General features: G+C 37.6%; 1 protein-coding gene across 1 annotated transcript; it reads right to left on the bottom strand.

Annotated features, from left to right (window-relative positions):
* Positions 1 to 187: 187 nt before the first annotated feature.
* On the bottom strand, positions 188 to 21,790 carry UAH (ureidoglycolate amidohydrolase). Its single transcript, XM_088960316.1, has 12 exons — positions 21,265 to 21,790; positions 20,731 to 20,816; positions 18,094 to 18,168; positions 15,331 to 15,459; positions 12,351 to 12,437; positions 3,471 to 3,673; positions 3,288 to 3,390; positions 2,876 to 2,967; positions 2,544 to 2,606; positions 2,061 to 2,301; positions 1,495 to 1,535; positions 188 to 471 (listed from the first exon to the last, which is right to left on the bottom strand). Exons 1-12 carry the CDS (start codon positions 21,457 to 21,459, stop codon positions 374 to 376), a joined length of 1,413 nt encoding a protein of 470 aa, XP_088816442.1. The 5' UTR covers positions 21,460 to 21,790; the 3' UTR covers positions 188 to 373.
* Between the last annotated feature and the right edge of the window lie 35 nt (positions 21,791 to 21,825).

The raw sequence follows: 21,825 nt of genomic DNA, 5'->3' as shown, positions 1-21,825 counted from the left end.
AATAAACCTGTTGAGAGTAGAGACGTTTTTCAGCATGTCAAGAGTCGCAACTTTCCCTCGTTTTGAGTTTTTTTTCTGAGGTTTTTGGTTTGTAAGTTCGTACTTCAACATTTCTAGTTTTTATGCGACGCTCAAATAAAGTAAAACAGTCTAACGTATGGCTTAAACACTTGAATGTGGAAATAGATTTCCTATAAGGACCCAAGCACTGAAATCAGTTCCTCTTTTTCAAAATTTTGAATATTTGACACGGAAGACCACATGTTCATACAATTACCTGAATATCTCGTAAATACCCAACTACGTAATTAGCAGAGGGCCTCTCAGCCTTTTATTTGGGTGGTTCAAACGGGGTGGAATTTCATACAGGGTATCAATCCAGGGATAACTTGGCCAGAGTCAGCGCTAACACTTTTACCCCATTTTCAATATCTTTGATGGAGGCATATTCTTCAGGTTTATGGCTATAACCTGCAAAAGAGAGGCATATATACATGATGGTTAGTTCCAAAACTTGGCTTCATGAATAAGGCTGCATTTGAAAATTGAAATTCCTTATTTTAAGGACTTATTTCCTTTTTGCACTTAAAATGCCCCTATAAACACTAAGCTTTTTAACAGCAAAAATGAGATAAGTCCTTAAAATAAGGAATGCCAAATGCAGCCTAAATACCCTAGCTGACTATGCTTTCCCTATTATTAATTATTAATTATTTTTATATTTACATCCTTCCCACACTACTGATGGTGTTCACTGTCTAGAATGTCTGTATCCATAATGCCTGGTCATCTATGTATTTTCTAGGTGCAGAGGAATATCTGCATTTATCAAAGTTTACTTGCATGAATATGGACAAGTACAAAAACAGTCCCTAGAATAGTATCGTTTTTTTAAGGGAAAATATAAGGCCTGAGCCTTATGTGCAAAGAGGCATATTCCCCACACCCATAAAAAAAGACAAAAAAAAAAAAAGATAAGAGGCATATTCCCCACCTAATTGAATATGCACGAATTCAGGAAAAATAACTGGTGCCTCATTAAAAAAAAAAAAAAAGAAAAAAGATCTGTTTGAATCCATTTTGGGCAGAACCACAGAATAATATTAATAATATGACTCCACAAGTCTCAGACCAGGCATTTTCATTAGGACAATATTAGTATAAGTGCTCTTTTGTGCAGAATATATAAGTAATTCCAATACATGAAAACCACTATTGAAATATTGCTTGAATGAAAAATAATAATCTAAAATAGAAAAGAGTTGCATACGCATATGAATGCCAAATATCCATTTAATCCACAACACTAGCCTGTAGCCAGATGCATAATTAGGCAACCATGGTAAATCAGTTTTATTTCTCAAAAGAGAAAAACAAAAGAACTTTTCCAACTGACATTTTTTTCCTTCACCATGCATAATTTTATAGAAATAAATACAGTACTCTGTTTGCTGAGAATAAAATAAATATAGAAGTATAAGGGGGAGGATCAACCTTTGTAACAAGGAATAAAGATCATGCCCATTGGAGATATTCTGCAATGCATACATCATCACAAAATTAGAAGCAAAGTTGTGGTATCCAAAGCCTAAGAGAAAGCAATTTCATTCTCCTGAACTACAGGTTCCAAAGAGAAATGATTTCATAATTTTATAAAAGTCTTAATGGTCTTTAGGAGGTATATAAAACCCTCCTAACATAGCTTCGGCATCTAAAAAATAAGATTTTGTTCCTTTTGGAAAAAGAACGAGGTGATGACACTAGGGGTGACTGCTTCGCTTAATGGTAAAATCTACAGTTGATAAGCATGAGAATGCAGGTTCAAGTCTGAAAGCCAGATAGCATTAGTGGGGAAAAAATCTCAAGGATAGATAGCTGGGACCGAATTTGTGAGAAAAAGGCCATAGGTGGGTCCATATCCAGTTTACTCCTTCCAGGAGCACAGACAACTGGGAGACACATTGGGTAATGTTATGAGGTGATGACATCGTAAAGGAGTTTAGCAAGCATGGTAAGATTGAAAATCAACGACTCTTTTGTCCACTTCTGTTATGTCTTACCTGGCCATGAACAATGAATCATGGTAGGCCCTGCTAATCATCAACTTATGAGTGAGGTTCAGTTCTCGAGATGAATCTTCCATTGCCTTAATTACTGACTCTGCTGACAGGGCTGGAGGATCCTGATTGACAATTTTAAATTCTGACAATTCGACCTTACGGTTCTTAGCTATTGCAATAGCAGATTGATGAATTTTCTCAATTACAATGTTCCTCCGCTTCTCATCAATATCTCGAGTATCTGCCAAGAGGAGTGAAAGATATTACCCTTTAATAATTTGACATTTGCCACCCAATTTTTTTAGGTAAGGGATAGCACTCACTATATTTGATATATAACTAGTTTCTAATCAGCTTCAGACACACAAACAAAAAATCCATCATAAAGTAAAATCATGTAAGCAATCCCTGTCATATTTAACACAAACAAGCAATCATCTGATGCAACTTTTCTGGGAAAAATCCTTTCATCAAGAAGTATACCAATTTCTAGGTGTGACTTGCTTGGGATGCTATTGATTGCTCCTGGATGCAGCTCCAATATACCTGACAGAATTAAGGAATACATTAATAAGAATAGAAAAAAAATCCCTCAAACTTGTCTCAACATAATCCACATATGGACCCTTTAGGAGTGTGTTTCAGTGTGAATACCAGTAAACACCCGTAAAGATAAACAAGCATCATTAGCAAAGAAAGCAGAGAGTAAAAATAACTGGTCAACTGAAAAAAATGTAGCTCTATGTAAAATACGCCCCACAATTTGAGAACCGGGTCTAAATATGCTCCAGAGAATGGAAGGTATGCAATCTTACCAACAGTACCAACAGTGTCAATTGATCTTGATTCTAAAACAAGTTTCTCAACGGATAGTGCTAACTCCGCTGCTGCTAATCCTGCATCATTTCTGCACAGGTTGATGGATAAGAAAAATTATTTTGTTCAAAAAACATAAGCATAAAATTAATTAAAAGCAATGATACTACTACTAGGAAGGATGAATGAGACTTTTAGCTTTAATGTCTATGGAACAAAATTCAGTAAACCAAGCAAAGTAAAGTTTAAATGTACTAAAGAAAAAAGACCTAGTTGGAATAGCACAGCAAATTACCATTACTATAATAAAGAAAGCAGTTTCTTCCTGAGTAATAAGCAACCAAGGGGATAGCTGGAACAAGGTGTACAGAAACAAGTGATAGAACTAAGAAAAATGTTAGTATGAATCACCTATTTGGCATTAGGACTGCTCCTGCATGGCCTCCATTGCCTTCAAAATCCACCTTGATACTTGCAGGGGCAGCAATGGCTGTTACAATACCAACAGAAATACCTGGGCAACAGATAATTCCAGTCAATGTGTTTGAAATTGTGACTTGCAGAAAGGCATTATGAACTTTAAAAGAACCCTACCTTCTTCTTCCAGAATGGGACCCTGCTCTATGTGCAACTCCACAAAAGCAGAATAACTTCCTTTCTTCAAAAAAACACTGGATAAGTCCTCTTGATCATTTGCATACCCAGCATATCTTGCCGCATCATAAAAAGATATATTTTGACCATCAAATGTCTCTTTAAGAGCCTTTGCAAGTTCCTCACTTCCGGCCAATAAGCGGCTGGACATTTAAACATATGCAAACTATGAGACGCTTTAGTCTAAATAATGAACTGTGGACATAATCAGTAAATGGTAATATAAGTATTGAAAATTTTGTAGCTAAGATATCAAATCAAGATTTCCATCTGATCAGCCCCATTTCTAGTACCTTGAAGATTACTGAGAAGGTGCAGTCCAGAAAGACTTAAAGTATTTGTTATAAGATTGTGGTTGGTCCTGCTCAAAATCAAATGGCATTTGTTGTTGAAGAGAGACATAATTGGATGGAGTATGAGTTTGTAGGATTATAGATTAAGAAGGGGATAACTAGGATTTGTACAAATATTGGCCTTGATAAGGCTAATGATTGTGTTGAGTAGGAATTTCTTTAAGTTCTTAGTCATGGAATTTGAGGAGAGGCAGAGGAGTGGATTTTTTTTCTTGTACATCTTTGTTTTCTCTTCAGCATTGGTAAAAAATAAAATAAAATGGTCTTCTATATTCTTTCAAGCTACCAGAGGCATTTGGAAATGGCATCCACTATTTCCTTTGCTTTTCATTTTGGTGGTTTATCTTCTTGTTAGAATGAAGGAAATTGTGAAAATTGGAGTTTATGGAAGGCTTTCAGGAAGGGTGAATGAACCCATTATTTATGGTCTTCAATATATAGATGATAGTTTTGTATTTTAAAGTATAGATTATGCAAGCCTTTAGTTTAAGAGCTAACCTTGAAACCTTTCAGATTTTTTCTGGTCTCAAGGTGAATTTAAACATCAGTGTGGTGACAGATGTAGGAGATACTAAAGTTGAGTTGCTTGAAGAATGTGAAGAGGATACATTCTCAAGTATTAAGATATCATCGAGATAACAGAAAATAAACATCACCACTCCTTAACCCTTTCATAAATGTCATCTCCAACTACATCAAAATTACCAAAAGGAAACCTAATAAGAACCGATATATACCCCTTTCCTATCAAATTCCACAAGTCATCTCCACATGGATTCATACTTCTCAAACAAGGAGCATAAAAACTTCTTAAATCTTAGTCCTCTCCTTAGATATCTCCCCAAAAGAGATCCAATCAGCAATCCTTTCTTCTATTAAACCAATAACTCATCACTATCATCCCTTCAAAACATCCCTTTACCACCTCTTACACATCCACCTTCATAGTGGTTCTCTACTCTGCACACTTGATACACTTAAAAGATGACTTTTGAACATGTGGATTTAGTGATTTTCATTCTCTCTTCTTCTAATTCCATAATCACTTTTCAACATGTAGATTTAATATATTTCATTCTCTCCTCTTAAATCTTAGTCCTCTCCTTAGATATCTCCCCAAAGGAGCTCCAATCTTAGTCCTCTCCTCTTAAATCTTAGTCCTCATTCTCATCCCTTCAAAGCATCCTTTTACCATCTCCAACACATCCACCTTCATGGTGGTTCTCTATTCTGCACACTTGATGCACTACAAGATGACTTGTGAACATGTGGATTTAGTATTTCTCATTCTCTCCTCTTCTAACTCCATAAACACTTTCTTGGCATTTTCCTCACCTCCTCGGATGAATGACCAACCCCCATGTTCTTATCAACCTCTGTTTCTTCATCAACCACCTCGTTGATATCCATTTTCTTACCCACCCTAACAACTACACCTCACAATCCCCTGCATTTTTTTTTCTTTGTGTGTGTGTGTGTTGAAAGGTATCATGAAAATTCATGGCATGTTTACTGGTTATACTAAATTTTTAGTGGGTGACGGATCTAGGGGGAGGTTATGGGAGGATAAATGATGTGAAAAAATGAGGAGCAGATCAACTAAATTTAATCCCAATGCATGGGCTCTTTTTAGATGTCTTTTGTTGGATAATGAGTTGGAAGAATGTACCAATCTTCTTCGCAGGCTGGAATTGGCTAAAATTAATCCCAGTGCAGTTGATACTAAATGATGGAAAGAGTGTATTGATGGGTGTTTTATGAGTTGATGTGCAACAGATATGATGTTTGGCACTTGTTCACAATATTTTAAAAGCACAAGGGCCTTTTGGCACCCAAGGCACAAGGCACAAGGTGGGATTTGTATTTTCTCAAAGAAGGCTTTGATTTTTTGTGAAAAAAATAAAAACAAAAACATATGTACAAATACAATCCTGAAATTTAGAAGAAATTAGATGTTACAAAAATGCCTATTGGTTCAAATTTAAATACAGAAGTATAACAAACAAAACATATTCAAAATGAAAAAGTGGAAGTGAGAGCAACATATGTAGATCGGACCTAAGAACTTGTAGCACTCAACAAGTCAAGCATGTAAAACTTTCAATGTTTATCTATATCCTAATTACATTACTTCAAGCAACTAGTGTGATGTTAAACAGCCTGCATTCCTAATGAGGCAAGCCCAAATAAGTCCATGCAGGGGGTTTGGGGTTGCAGCACCACCCTAACTTTTTGGCCAACATATATTGCAGAAACTAGGGTTTCAAGAGAAAGGAAGAAGAGAAGAGAAGAGAAGAAAGGGAAGAAGAGAGCTGTCGAGATGTGTGTGTGTGTGTATCACTGTTCACACCCTCAAAAGAATACATTATAATCTAAGAAAATAATAATTACAAGAAGGCCCCTATACGGGTGCCCAAATACTGAGAGAGTATAAGAAAGGAGAAAAAACCAAAAATACCCCTGTTAGCCATTATCAACACTCCCCCTCAAGCTGAGCATATATGTCAATCATGCCTAGCTTGGCAAGGTTCTTAGCAAACTTTGGATGGTGAACACCTTTAGTGAGGCAATCAGCTAGTTGGTCTTCTGACCTTACAAAAGGAAGGCAAATCTCTCTGCTAGCAATTCTTTCTCAAATAAAGTGTCTATCCACCTCAATATACTTTGTACGATCATGTTGGACAGGATTGTGAACAATATTTGTGGATGCTTGATTGTCACAATATAGTCTCATTGGAACATCTGCTTGAATGCCCATCTCAGTCAATAAGGTCTTCAACCAGAGTAATTCAGACACTCCATGAGCCATTGCCCTGTACTCTACCTCAACACTAGAACGAGCAACCACAAGTTGTTTCTTACTTCTCTAGGAAACCACATTGCCTCCAATTGAGGCACAACAACCAGATGTAGATCTTCTATCATCGATGGACCCTACCCAATCAGCATCTGTGTAAGCCTCAATCTTTAGATGGTCGTGGTTGGAATACAACATCCCTTTGCCAGGGCATCCTTTCAGGTAAGCTAAAATTCTGTTAACTGCCTGCATATGAGATGCCTTGGGTTCATGCATATATTGGCTAACCACTCCACCAGGATAGGAAATGTCAGATCTAGTCAAACAAAGATACAGAAAGCGTCCCACCAATCTCTGATATACCCCCCTGTCTAGAAGAACTTCTCCTTCAGTAGAGTTCAACTTGTGGTTGGGATCAAATTGAGTTTCTACAGGCTTACACCCTAATTTCCCAACCTTATGAAGCAAATTAAGTACATATTTCCTTTGTGATAGAAAAATCCCTTTCTTGGATCTTGCAACTTCAATACTAAGAAAGTATCAGAAATCACCAAGGTCCTTAATCTCAAATTCAGAAGCAATGAATGACTTTAACTGAGAGATACCTATGATATCATCACCTGTCATAACAATGTCATCAACATATACTATCAACATTGTTACTCTACCATCAATTCTTCTAATAAATAAGGTGTGGTTAGCCTGAGATTGAGAAAAACCAATCTTTAAGATGGCATTCCTGAACCTGTCAAACCATGCTCTTGGAGATTGTTTTAGCCCATACAAAGATTTCTTCAAGCAACACACTTTTCCATCACTGTTAGGAAAACTTACCCCAGGTGGTACGTCCATATACACTTCCGCTTGTAAGTCCCCATTAAGGAAGGCATTCTTTACATCCATTTGATATAAAGGCCATGAGTAATGGGCAGCAAGAGACATGATCACACAAATTGAGTTCATTTTAGCAACTGGAGCAAATGTTTCTAGATAATCAATGCCATAAGTCTGAGTGTATCCATTGGCTACAAGCCGAGTTTTGTATCTTTCAATTGAGCCATCTGCCTTGTGCTTAATAGTATAAACCCACTTACACCTAACAGGAATCTTATCTTTGGAGCAAGGAACAACCTCCCAAGTCTGGTTCTTTATTAGGACCTCCATTTCTTGGTTCATATCTTCCTTCCAATAGGGGCACTACATTGCCTCTGTAACACTGCAAGGGATGGAAACATAAGAAATAGCAGAAATATGGGCACAATAGGAAGGTGAAAGAGCATCATAAGACACATAGTTAGTGATAGGATACTTTCTACATGTCATCTTCCCTTTTCGAATGGCAATAGGAAGATCAATGTTAGAATCAATAATAGAATTGTCAGAAGGTTCAAGATTACCCGAGTCCGGAGAATCAGATTGTGATGGGCATTCTACTTCAGGAGCCACCCTCTTACTGCACCTGATGAAAAACCGCTGCCATAACTGAGGTCAATACAAAGGAGGAGGAGGAGGGGGAGGAGGAGGAGGAGGAGAAGGAATAGAGGTAGGAAGAGAGGAAGGAATAGAGGTAGAAACAGGAAGGCAAAAGGGAGTTTGATCTTCACTAGAATTCTCCCCTTGAAGAGAATGATGGGGTGACTAGAAAAAGGAAGAGGATTCCAAAAAGGTAACATCCTTAGAGACATCTCTTGCCAGAGAGAGCATCAAAGCATCTATAGCCTTTTTGGACTGGAGAGTAACCAAGGAATACACACTTAACTGATTTAAGATCAAACTTGCGCTGAGAAGGACTCGTATCATGAACAAAACAAACACAACCAAAGACCTTAAGGGGTAGATTAAAAGGAGATTCATCAGGGAAGAGTAGTTGACGAGGAGAATGAAGGTTAAGGACCCTTGATGGAAGTCTATTAATGAGATATACAACTGTCTGAACAGCATCACCCCAGAAATGAGTTGGAACATGAGTTTGGAACAATAAGCCTCGAGCAACTTCAACTACATGCCTATTTTTTCTTTCAACCACCCCATTTTGTTGTGGTGTATAACTACATGAACTTTGGTGAATAGTGCCCCTATCTTCAAGAAATCTATGCAAGTGATGTTCAAAGTATTCCTTGGCATTGTCAGATCTTATTATCTCAACTCTTTTCTCAAATTGTGTCTCGACCATATTCATGAAGTTTTGAACAATCATAGGAACTTCATCTCTACTTTTCATCGAATAAAGCCATGTATACCGACTGTAGTCATCAATGAAAAGAATGCAATATCTGTACCCCCCCCCCCATACGGGGGATAGCATATGAGCCCCAAACATCAGTATGGATCAAGTGGAAAACGACATTACTTCTTTCACTGCATGCAAAATATGTATTTTTACATTGCTTGGATAAATGACAAACTCCACATTCAAAATTCAATTTGGACACAGAATCAAACAAGTTTGGAAACAAAATCTTGACAGAATTGACAGACATATGACCAAGGTGGCAATGCCATAATTTCAAAAGACTCATTTTCTCATTGGAACAAGACTCAATCTGGCTTAACAGTCCATGCTCTGAAGGTCCATCCAGGAAGTAGACTCCATCCACTTCATGCCCACTTCCAATCGTCTCCCTTGTGCTCAAGTACTAAAAAACACAATGGTTGGAAAAAAAGGCCACTGAGCAATTGTGGGATTTTGTTAAAGAACTAACAGACAATAATTTTTTTTGTAACTGGGGCACATGTAAAACAGAGTCAAGAGAAAGGTTATTAGTGATTCTAACTTCACCCTGACCCGATATTAGGGTTTGAGATCCATCAGCAACAGTAATCTTGCCCTTCCTCGGGGTTAACCTATATGAGGTAAAATGTGAAGGCATACCAGTCATATGGGCACTGGCCCCAGAGTCTACAATCCATGGGCTAATGGAGGTGGAACAAGAAAGTGCAGTACCTGTCTTGGCATATGAACTAGATAGATTAATAAGTCCAAAACTAGATGAGAAGGATGTACCACCCTTCTCTAGATGCAACAATATATTCCTAATTTTGTCCATCACATCAGAGGAGTTAAGCACATCCAAGGGCTGAGCATCATTACCAACTGTAACCAAGTGAGCATTGCCCTTCTTCCCGGTTTTGTACTTCTCCGGCTTTAGATGAGGATTGAGCTTCCAACACCTTTCTTTAGTGTGTCTTGGCTTCTTGCAGTACTCACAAATAGCATCCTCGACCTTCTTTGCAATGCGATGTTTGCTAGTATTTTGCTTGGGTCGTGATGACATAAAGGTAGAATGACCACTCATAGAGGATTGCATCATAGCGGTTCTTCAACTTTCTTCCCCTTGTACAAGAGAGTAAGCAGTAGCAAGAGAGACAACGCCTGCACTAAGAATGTGTTGCCTGGTGAAATCAAACTCTGAGTTTAAGCCTGCCAAAAAATCAAAGACTCTATTCTCCTCTATGTACTTCCGATACTGCTCACCATCTTCAAGGTCCTTCCAAACTAGAGATTTCAAGTGATCCATTTCTTCCCAGATAGACTGTAGAAAAGAGAAATACATAGCAACAAATCTCTCCCCTTGATGCATACTGCAAGCTTCCCTCCGAAGCTGATACACTCTAGCAATATTGCTAACTTAGGAATAAGTAGCAACCACCCTATCCTATATATCCTTGGCAGATGGAAGAAACATGTAATTTCGGGAAATATGAGGTTGCATTGAGCAAATCAACCATGACATAACAAGGGAGTTGTCATGTTCTCACCTTGCAAATTTCAAGTCTTCAGGACTCGGCTTCACTTCCCTTCCTGTGATGAATCCTAGTTTACCCCTCCCAGTAATGGTAAGTTTAGCAGACTAAGACCACTCTAAAAAAATAGTTCCATCCAATTTAACAGTAGTTATCATATCACTGATATCTTCAGTTCCCAAGAGCATGCCGGGAACCATCTGAAAATCCTTAGATGATTCCATATTCTAACAAGACACCTTTTCACCAACCAAAAAGGACCCCCAACATTTTAACCAAGGTTCCAGACCCAAAAACCAGGTTACCACACGGTTAAGAGCCAAAGGAAGCCCGAGAAAACTAGGTTGGTGACAAAATAAAAGGAGAAAAAAATCTCCCAAAAATCACACAGTACTCAAAAAAATACGAGACCACTTCCCGTCAATCCCAAATTGAAAAATGACTTGAATGGTCTAAGTTTTACAGCAAAAAAATATCATTAAAGCTATTGTACATGGCTCGACATCAGATATGGAATTTTTACAATTTTCCTTAAAAAATCCACCAAAAATCATTGAAGCTTCATATGATGACAAGAGTCATACCAAAATTTTTCTAAAATCAGGGCAAATCGAATTGTGTTGGTTTCATAAACTTCCGCCAGCACCTATACAGATTGCTAACGTCATCTACCGGTGGTATGACGTCAGCAGTTCGCCTCTGGGTAGGAGATCAGCAGAGAACAACTCCCAGATGCTCTACCCACTCTGATATCAAGTTGCAGAAACTAGGGTTTCAAGAGAAGAAGAAGAGAAGAGAAGAAGAAGAAAGGGAAGAAGAGAGATGTCGAGAGGTGTGTGTATCACTGTTCACACCCTCAAAAGAATACATTATAATCTGAGAAAATAATAATTACAAGAAGGCCCCTATATGGGTGCCCAAATACTAAGAGAGTATAAGAAAGGAGAAAAAAACAAAAACACCCCTGTCTATCCATTCTCAACAAAGAGGTTGGCTCTATGGTTTTAGTTATAACTTATTCTACTTAGAATCATGGATCAGATATTAGTTGTGCTTTTGTTGCATTTGAGTGGAAATTTCACTATTCCTATTTGCATGAACGAAGGCTTCGGTTATTTAAAAGGTCTTTATTTTTGTTAATAAAAATTAATAGACCATTACTAGTGTACAAGCAGCAATAAAGGTAATATATAAGTTGATAAACCATTGCAGAGGTGCAAAACACATAAAATCTACAAAAGATAACCAAAAAAAGGTGTGCACCTGGGCTGAGGTGGAAGGTGCACTAGGCATACACCTTTTGAAAGGGGTTACACCTGGATTCAGGCAAGATGCATACCTTAAAATGCACCTCGGAGGTACACCTTCTAAAATAGTGTTTGCTCATTAATTGGTGTGTGGTGGGGTTTACTTTGAATTATTTTGTTACATTGTATCATCAGTCAACATTCAGTCATAATCAGTCACACAAGATATTTTCTTCATGGCCTTCTTTTGTTGGTAGTAAGAAAGAAAAAATAGCTTGAGCATGTAGTCCTTTGCAGTATGTAGGGGCATTATGAATAGAGGAACAAACATATATTTGAAGAAAATAAAATATCAAATTGAAGAATTTGGCTGATATTTGTTTGTTAGTGGTGGATCAGTTGTTGGTTCATCCCCAATTTGAATGTGACAATAAAGGGGTACTAGGGTTTATTGTTGGTTAATTTTGTATATTACTGGGGACAATACGTAAAGGAAGATTCACTTGTTTATTTTATGTATTTTATGAGGGTGAAACCTCTTCACCTGTTTCTAACTCCTTTTTTCTTTTACTGAAATTTTACTTTACAATCAAAATATACAAAATGAAGAAAAAATAGACAAAACCTCAACATTAAACAAATAAAAAAAGGCAAATCATGAGAAGATCTTGGCCCTGACCTTCCCAAACAGCTGATCCCAAAACGCGTAGGCTCCTCTGATGTGAACAAAATCACCTCCAATGATTTTTTAGGCTTGAATCCAGACCTGTGAAATTCTTATTCACTCAATTAAAATTAGCTGTATGGAATTATTTGCTTTAGAAGAGGCTAAACCAAAGGAGAAACTACATATACTTTCAACATCATGATGCTTTCAATTACAACGAGTGCTCCAAACAAAATTCTTAATTGACATAAAACAGAGAAAATGAAGAAGGCAAAGCTACTAATCTCAAGAATAGTTTACAACAAATAACCCTGGTCCAGGTTGACCTCAAGTAGCCTGCTCCCTATTAACCTCTGACTTGGAAACAGAATCAGCCATAATATTTGCATACCTAGGAAGCTGCCACAACATTTTTGTTAATTTTTAACCAAGGACAACAAGAACAAAGTTCCATGTAAATATGGAAGTTAACTGTTCTTCTGGGATTTGGGCTATAATAGGGCAACATCTAGGAGCCTGCCTAGGCAGAAAAGTTCTAAACTAGTGTGCTAAGCTTTTCTGCCTTGAGAGACTTGCTTCCTCATCATAGAACCAAGCCAATATTGGGCAGTACTGTGATTTTTTTGAGATCTGCCTCAATTGACCTACTTTTCTCATTTTCTGTGTTTTTTTTTCCTTCAGATTTGGTTCATGGTGGAAGGTGACCCTGTTAGACAGTTTTGTATGCCCTTAGCTTCAATCAAAATTGATGTACTTTATGAGTTTATTGTAAATGAATAAAAGTACATATTTGATTCATGTTCCCTTGGTATGTTTCTGTGTAATACCCTTAAACTGGACACTTATTGAGACTCGTGTTAGTTTAGAATGTTCACAGCCAGTGGGTCGGTCTGGGGAGACCTATCCTGACAAGGCTGACACTGTGGTACCACCAAGTCGGTTGGGGTGGCTTGTCTCAGCTACCGGGGTGAGACCCTAGGCACATACAGTGTGGGATTAATTGAATCTTTGAACTGGACCAGATTTCCAGTATTGCCCTGGATCTTGGAGATTGATGGGCAAAACTGGAAAGTTACACCCGACCCCTAGACTCGATTATGATACTACACTAGGTGTCGGATCGGGCTGTCTTTGATGTATCAATCAGTGAGATCCTTAGCGGGGGTCAAAACCTGGGTATGTTGGGACAATCCGAGAATTCATCTGAGTGGGTGATCATAGTGACAGGATCAGCCCCTTTGTCGGACAAAGGTAATGATCGGGGATGCACTCTCACTGTTGGAAACCAAGACTGTCGGCAGCCGATTTCAACCGTTGAGATTTGTTTTGCAAAGTATATTTTATATGAGATATAAAAGTATATATATTATGGTTTCTAAAATGTTTGCAAAAGGGTTTTAATTCCCGGGATCCATATAAGTGGAGAGTGCAACACTGTTCCTTGCAGCCGAGGGAGAGGTCCTCTCTTGTCGGGCAGTGTATGATCATTATGGGCTGAGAGGTTAAGTGTAAGACCATTGAGGATAATACCTGATGGGCTAATCTTGCATCTGCCCACAGTCCCTGGGTGTTACAAGGTGGCTTGGCCCAGGGACCACTTAGAGTAAGTGTTGGGCCCATAGAGCCCATTCGATGGGTTTCAGGGGGTGCACTATCTTAACAGTGTATTCGACCAGGCCTTGTAACAAAGGCTGGGCCGAACCCATGTGGCTGATGTGTAGATCAATGCTTGGGTCCCACGCCATACAAGGAAGCCCAACTAGGCAGCAGTTAGGAAGGTTTAAGTGAGCACATAAGCTTAATGGGCCTAAAGCCCATTTCGAACTGGGCTATTAATTTAGTTAATCAAAGGGGCGAATTCTGAGATGGATTAGTAGTTAGGATAGGGTCTTGATCCTATCCACTCAGAGAGTCCAGAACTAAATGTGATTCAGATCTAGAAACCTCCTAATAAGATTAGGATAAAGCTAATCTAATCTGCAGATAAGATAAGGGTTTATCCTTATCACTAGAAGAGAATGCTGATCCAAATATGATTTGGATAAGCACCTCCTAATGGGATTAGGAGCTGATCTTTTCAAGTTAACAAAAGGAAGGAGGGAGCGGCAGCCTTGAAAGAACAAGAAATACATCAGATCCTCTTTAGTGCTGAAATCAAGAAGAGAGAATTCTGCACCCTGCGAATACTCTCTTGCCGCCTCCCTGCTCTTGCCGCCCTGTTTGCCAGTTCGATCTCCAACTGTGGGAGAAGTCAAGATTGGATCTTGACATCAATTCTTTGAGAAAGGATTGAAAAGGAAGCTGTGCTCACGTTCCATCCTGCTGTTTCTTGCGAATGACAGAGTTCTTGGGGAAGAACACTGCTGATTCTGTTCCATCCTGCACTGCGCCATCTTCAGTGGGAGCAGTCTTTGGATCCTTCCTTGGACGTGAACACCTTCGTTGGGAGATATTGCTTCTCCGTATCAGGTATTATTCTCTCCCATTCCTTTTGGTTCAGATCTGGTTCAGTTTAAGATTCAAGATTTATTCTTGAAAATGTGATTTTCTAAATAGGGAATGTGATTCCCAGTTGAAGGGAGAGAAAAATTTTTGAAATTCGCCCCTTATTCCGCAATCTTTGGGCGTCCATGTGATGGATCTCTCAACCCTTCAGACCCAGCTTATGCCCAACCTAATTATGACAGTAAAAGGGATTAAGGCACAACAAACAGCATCTGATATGCAGTTGATGTCTCTGGAAAAAAAATGTCTAATATTACATGTCTCCACAATTTTGAGATATGTCTATTAAAAGATATGGAAGAACAATGCTAAATAGTCCAAAAACCTTTTTTTTTTTGCTAGAATTCTTAAAAAATATCCATATTTTACGAATTTAACAATACCAAGAAGATTTAGTCATAGGCACAAATGTTATTCTCCCTTGAGTTAACACTACCTTCATATTACCCCATAAAACCTCTTTATTGTACTTAGGAGACATACACACCTTCTTAGCACATTAATTGCCTCAATTGCACCCAAAACACCAACAACTCCATCATACTTTCCAGAGTATGGAATAGCATCAATGTGAGAACCTGTTGCTACTGCTGGAAGCTCTGGTTCATAGCCTTCCCTGCATTAGAGTAGAAAAGAAAACAAGGGGATACACAGGGCATTCAGACAATATGAAAGTAACACATAGAAATAATCCGACTCAAGAAATAGCATGGGTAATGCTAGAAAATTATTCCATGACCTAAATAGCTGACTAGAACAAGGAGATTCATTTGTAACTAAAAAACGTGAGAAAATATAAACTGAATCTTAGAAATAATTAACAGAAGGAATTCAAATTCAGGAGCTATGAAGAGCTACATAAAACATGAATGTCTAACACAAAGAAAAGGTACAGTTTAACTAAATGATCACTTGTAGGTTGTTAAGTCCTTAATTTTGCTGGACTGGGAGCAGGTTATTAAGGTGCTCCCAATCACATCTTAAAAAAAGGAAAAGGGGCTTTCTTCCCAGCTTGATCTTTTAAGCTCAATCAGTCCTATGGGTGGGCTGAAATAATTTAGAAAAAAGGGGGCATGCAGTCCATTTTAGTGAACAGCAGGCCCTAAATTAATTAGGCCTTATTTATAATGCAGTAAGCATTTAATAGGCCTGCAGTAAAGCCCATTTAATGGGACAGTAGGCCCTAAAAGAATTATATTTTATACTAATTAATAATCTACTGAGGTGTCCTACCAAGAGGGCTATTTTCCCTCCTTTAGCCACTTAAAGTGGGGTGGTGACACATGTCACCCTCAGAAAAGATGGCTCTTTTCCCTTTTTCCCTTCTCTAGCCACTTTAAGTGGGGTGACACATGTCACCCTAGGAAGAGGGAGTTATTTTCCCTCCTTTAACCACTTTTAAATGGGGTGACACATGTCACCCTAGGAAGGAAGAGTTTTCTTTTCCCTCCTCTAAGAAGAGGGAGTTATTTTCCCTCTAACCACTTTAAATGGGGTGAAACATGTCACCCTGGGAAGGAAGAGTTTTCTTTTCCCTCCTTAACCCATTTTAAGTGGGGTGACACTTGGCATCGCAAGAAAAGAGGAGTGGGGAGTTCCTAACCACCTCCTTCCTCTATATAAACCCTTCTCCTTAACTCCTTGTAGGAGAGAGGGCTAATGCCATTTTATTAGCTAATGCTACTCTATCAACAGAATTTCTAGCTACAAGAGACAAACAAGAGGAGAAAGGAAAAGATTGTGGTGTAAAGAAAAAGAAGAAAAAGAGAAAGAGGAAGGTAGGGATTGAAGTATTCCTCCACCTCTTCATTATGATACTCCCACAACTTCGTTTATGGGAACTATGTCTTTCCTTCTACTTTCACCCTTTTTTCTATATTGTTATTTCTTCTCTCTCCTTGTCTCACATTTAATCATATGTGAGGGAGACAACCATCTATAGCCTTGTTTGATGAAACTTGGCTGGTTATAGTTCATCACACCATATTAACCTATAAAATCATTACTTTATGTGAGGGATCTACAACCTTGTTAATGAAACTTGGCTAATAATGGTTCCTTACACCATATTAACCTATAAAACCAAGGGAGAAAACCATCTAGCCTAGTACTTAAAAACTTGGCTGATTATGGCTTCTCACACCATGATAATGTACATAACCATTATTTAAAGGCCATCTACAATCTTATCTATGAAGTATGGCTACTTATGATCCCTATTTGCTCATTATGCATTAAAAAAATTATTTATTTATATATGCTGGTTTTCTCTCAAATAAAGAGGGAATATATACAAGAATTTTTAAAGGAAAAATCCATAGGAAATTTCTACTTGGTTTAGTTTATCCATTTGTACTTCTAAATAAGAATAAAGAGGCTTTCTCTGCCCCTAGCAAAGATGTAATTAAGAGAACATCTATGTGTTTTCCTGAATGGGACTTACCCAAATATCTAAAGCCTAGTTACGAGTCTAATTGGGTGAATTATATTATGTGTGAAGTTATACTAAACATTTTCCACTAACACATGTGTAATATCTGGTTTCAAGGTACAAGCAAAATGAGTTTTACCACTAACTGAAAATAAAATTTCTGGCAAAAAAATCCTCTCAGTAATACCAAAATCTCAGGAGTTTAAACCTAAAATCGAAGAGCTTGCTGAAGGCAACTTAACAAATTAAAATGTTGAATCAAGATACCTGTGCAGGTATAGTAAGCTTTGAAGAGAGATCAACTCTATCTAATGCAGCTCACACATGGCCATGATGTCATGCATTGCAGTGAACATAAAAACTAAAGATCTTTTTGTTGAATATCTTTTCTTTTTCTTTTTGATTGGAATCTTGTTGTTGAATATCAGCAATTTAATCTCATGTGCTCTTTGCTTGTAAATCCTTTTGTTTCATTTGAAAGTGGGCAGGTGGCAGTGGCACCTCATCACCTTTTTCTTGTATCTTCACTCCTCGTTAATAAATTCCTTTCTTACCTTCTGGCAAAAAAAAATCCCATCTTTGGGAAAACACAACATTCTAATGGATTTGAAACACTAATATGAACTCCACTTTTTTCTTTTTAATTTGGAACTAGGGAAGTAGATTTTTTCCTATAAGAAAGCAAATCAAAGATAGAGAAAGTCAAAATGAGGATACCTTCATGAGCTTATCTATTTATAGAACCAAAGAAAAGTCCAAAACCATGTTGGCACAAGCAGTCAAATATTACATGACAAAAGATATATACCAAGCACTCACCATCTACCAAATATGTTACCAACTGCATCCTCTCTAACAGAAAGACCAGAGAGTCCCATTAGATTCTTAATATACCTGCAATTACAACCCAGCGAATACATTTTAGTGAACTCAGAAGCTGACTGCCCTTAAAACAAGACATATACATGTATGCAGATATAAACACAAGATATGTACATTGTGGAATCTGTGACTACTTTAAACATAATAGAGTCCAGAATTTCATTTACTTAAATTTTTTTTTGAACTCCAGAATTTTCATTTACTTAAACATTGGACAGTAAGAGTCGCAAAATAGGAAAATGACCATCCATTCAAAATTGTTATTCAATAGGCCTATTTGGGTTTCTTCCATTTTGTTCATTTGTTGATTGTACAGGAAAGTGAAATACTATTGTGGTTCTGCACTGTCAACAGGGAAAAAAAAAAAAAGATCATATCCCCGGAGGCATCACCTTCTCTACAAACCCATCCTACTTCCCACTCATTGGGTAACTTTGTATAATTTTTTTTCATCCATGCCCTCTTCCTCTTCCTCTTATATCCAATGATCCTACTCATTCCATTAAGGACAAACTACTGAGGAGCAGTTAGGTTTATACTAAAAAGAAGTGAAAGGATATATTCCTTCAAAAGGAAATTGACTCATCTCAACCGTCAGCTTGTTTAAGTATTTTATTTCCCATTTAATCAACTACACGTAATTTACTTACCTTAAGAAAAGATAGCATGTATTAGTTCATATATTAATAGCTTTAGTCCTTATTAACCTCTATCTCCTTTTGGAGAAGACTTCAATTGATCAACTTCCTCTTTATCAGTTACTATGGAAGATGCAAATCTCAGGCTCATTCAAAAGTGAAAGAAGTCAAGATTTAAGAGCCGATTGCCTTGGAGAGAAAATCTAGGATTTGATCAACTAACCAAATAGACAAAAACAGGATGCAGACCTTGTTGCCTAGGGTTTTAAGATTTTTTATTTTTTTAAAGATCAATAAAGAAAAAAAAAATTCCTGAATGCGGCTGCAAATCCTTCATAATTTAAACATGAGGAATGCAGCTCTTCAAGGATTTCTTAAGGTAACTTTTAACCTTAGCACATGGAGAAACTGATTTATGGTTTGAAATTGACCCATTGAGCTTAATTTGATTTGTTCCATACACATTGGATTTGAGAGTAATACATCAGAATTTAAAGGCAAGTGTCAATAGTTGCTTGGATGTGTCTCAGGTTCAGGTCAAACGTCCAATACTTGCATGTTTATAGAGAAGCTAACTCTTCTGCGGATTGGCTGGAGAATGCTGGGCACAAGGATCCAAACCTTGCTGATATTTGATCTAACTGGGATTTTTCTTATATCTGTGGTGTAATTTGTGGTGTCAGGCTACCCAAAGGCTTAGCCCCTCCTAGTTCTTCTTTCTTCTTAGCCAAAAAAAAAGAGTACTACATCAGAATCATCAGATGACTCAGATTTCATATTTCATTGAATATGATCAACTCTCCACCACTACCTCTATGAGGTTAAGAGTTAAAACATCCTTTAAGCAACACTTTCAGCATCAAAGAACTTAGCCTTCTAAAGTACTTCTTTGTAATTGTAGCTACAGGTCAAAGAGGAGACATATTTATTTCTCAATGAAAGTCTATTCTAGGTATTTTAAGTAATGTTGCTTTACACAGAGCTGAACTTGAAGAGTCATCAATAGAGAATAATCAGTGTCTATGCAATCAGAAGTCCATTATTCTTAGTCATCCAGACATAGAGATTGGTTTTAAAACTCATATGATTGACTATCAGTCATCTGGAGTCTGGACATAGCATATGCTATCAATAGGACAAATCAATCTATGTAAGCTCCATGATCTTGCAATCCTGATAAAGTATATAATGTTCTGTGCCATTTAAAGTCAGCTTTAGATAAAGTTCTATTGTATTGTAGAGTGTAGACATGATCATTTGGGTATTGTAGGGAATTCTCGTGCCAACAGGCCAAATCTTCAAATAAAATCTATAAGTGGATTTTTCACTACTTTGCTGGATTCTAGTGATAAACCTTTTGAATTCCATTTTTCTTTCACTTAATACTTGCACAACTTAAATGAATATCTAGAGATTTTAGTATATACTAAAAAAAAGTGCCCATGGAGGCATGACAAGTGGCAACAGGATTTTTCGATGTATGAGAAAGTATGAAAAAAAAAGACAAATATGGGATCAGCTACATGAATCTTGTTTTTCCATTTTGTTGGGTTCAGTGCCATGAAAAGGCAAAACAGGATCCATGAGAATTTGGCAAAAGTTTTAGTGCCAGCTGCCAACCTGATGTAACCCTCCTCCTTTATCCAGGCTTGGGAGTTGGGACCGAAGTTTAAGACAAGCTCACAAAGTACAAATCGCTACTGTTAACCTTATTATCTTTTACTGCAATTTCACAGGTTGTAATGAAGTCAGATAAGCTTAAATACTATCACATGCAAGCATGAATACGAATGTTACATATAAAATATATGGATATATGATAAAATCAATGACGGGTGATGTCTTTTGCACTGCTTTATTTCCCAAGTTAAATTACCAAGGCCCCAAGGCCCGGCTAGATCGACAGAATCACCAAAATAGATAATGCCAGTAGTACCTACGAGCATGAACATCCTTCTCACTATATAGGATCCTGGTTACTGACGGAGCAGGCGTATCAGAGAAAGTTGACAGTTCCTCAATCTACCAAACAAAAATAATTAAACCTGCGTCATATATTCCATTGCAATAAATTCAAATAAAGGATAATCAATGAAATGAAACACCCACTTCACGAAATCTTCGAGGCATCACCCCAATTGCCCAAAACCCCGGAAAAAAACCCAATCAAACAGTATTATCTGCAAAGCATTAATGATTATAACTTTTCTTTTGCAAAATACCCATCTTAAAATGGAAATCAATATCATAAACCAACTTCATATAAGCTATCGTAATTACTAGAAAGGCAAAAAGGATGCAACTATATCCTCAATTCAGAAACAGTAGGAACTTCAAACCGCTGACAAAATTAAAACGTAATAAACCCTCAGAGAAGTGTAAAAAACAATATATAATAAAACAAAAAAAAAAGAACTCTGAACTCGAAATAGAAACAAAATAACGAAGAAACGAATAAGCAAACCATTACCTGTCGCTGTAAGCTTTCCTTGTCAACTGACAATGAAGATAAAGAGTTCGAAGTGCATGACTGGGATTCATGGCTCCCATATCCTGAGAATCCTTCCATAATTTTCGTTGTTGGGTCTTCATCACTGTGAACTACGACCGAAGAGAAGACGAAAGAGACGATGAGCAGAAGGCGAAGAACGTTGGGGAATCTCATACTCCGAGCCACCTGTTCCAATTTGGATGCTTCTGTCTGTTCTATTCAGCTTTTAAGTAATCTGAGGAGCACTAGGGGCGCCAATAATTAACAATCTCTATAATTACTAATCTACCCCTACATTAGTGGTTAACACGTGGTCTCCTTTTTGGGCCATCACTTAGCAGAATGATCACATCCGTTGGATTTGATTAAATTAGGTAGATTTATCAGACGGTTGCCATCTGATACGACTCGAGTTCTGGACCATTAGATCTTATGCTGCGGGCCCAATAAATTTGTGGAAAGGCGGGAACACTTGTAAGTTGTAAGTTGTAACGACTACTAGGCTCCGCTGCGAGCTGCTTACAGCTTCTCCTGGAAGCA

Source organism: Nelumbo lutea, chromosome 1, assembly GCF_056320005.1.
Source record: "Nelumbo lutea isolate HS-2025 chromosome 1, American lotus-T2T, whole genome shotgun sequence".
Lineage (NCBI taxonomy): Eukaryota > Viridiplantae > Streptophyta > Magnoliopsida > Proteales > Nelumbonaceae > Nelumbo > Nelumbo lutea.
The sequence above is the reverse complement of the archived record's forward strand: the minus strand, read 5'-3'. Positions and strand labels throughout refer to the sequence as shown.

What these genes read in the sequence shown, in the direction of transcription:
- UAH (XM_088960316.1), bottom strand. Translation starts at nt 21,459, where the DNA reads ATGAGATTCCCCAACGTTCTTCGCCTTCTGCTCATCGTCTCTTTCGTC. An exon ending in GGGATCAGCTGTTTGGGAAG is followed by an intron (nt 3,674 to 12,350) that starts GTCAGGGCCAAG and finishes TTAAATGTCCAG; the next exon opens with CCGCTTATTGGCCGGAAGTG. An exon ending in TGACACTGTTGGTACTGTTG is followed by an intron (nt 2,607 to 2,875) that starts GTAAGATTGCAT and finishes TAATTCTGTCAG; the next exon opens with GTATATTGGAGCTGCATCCA.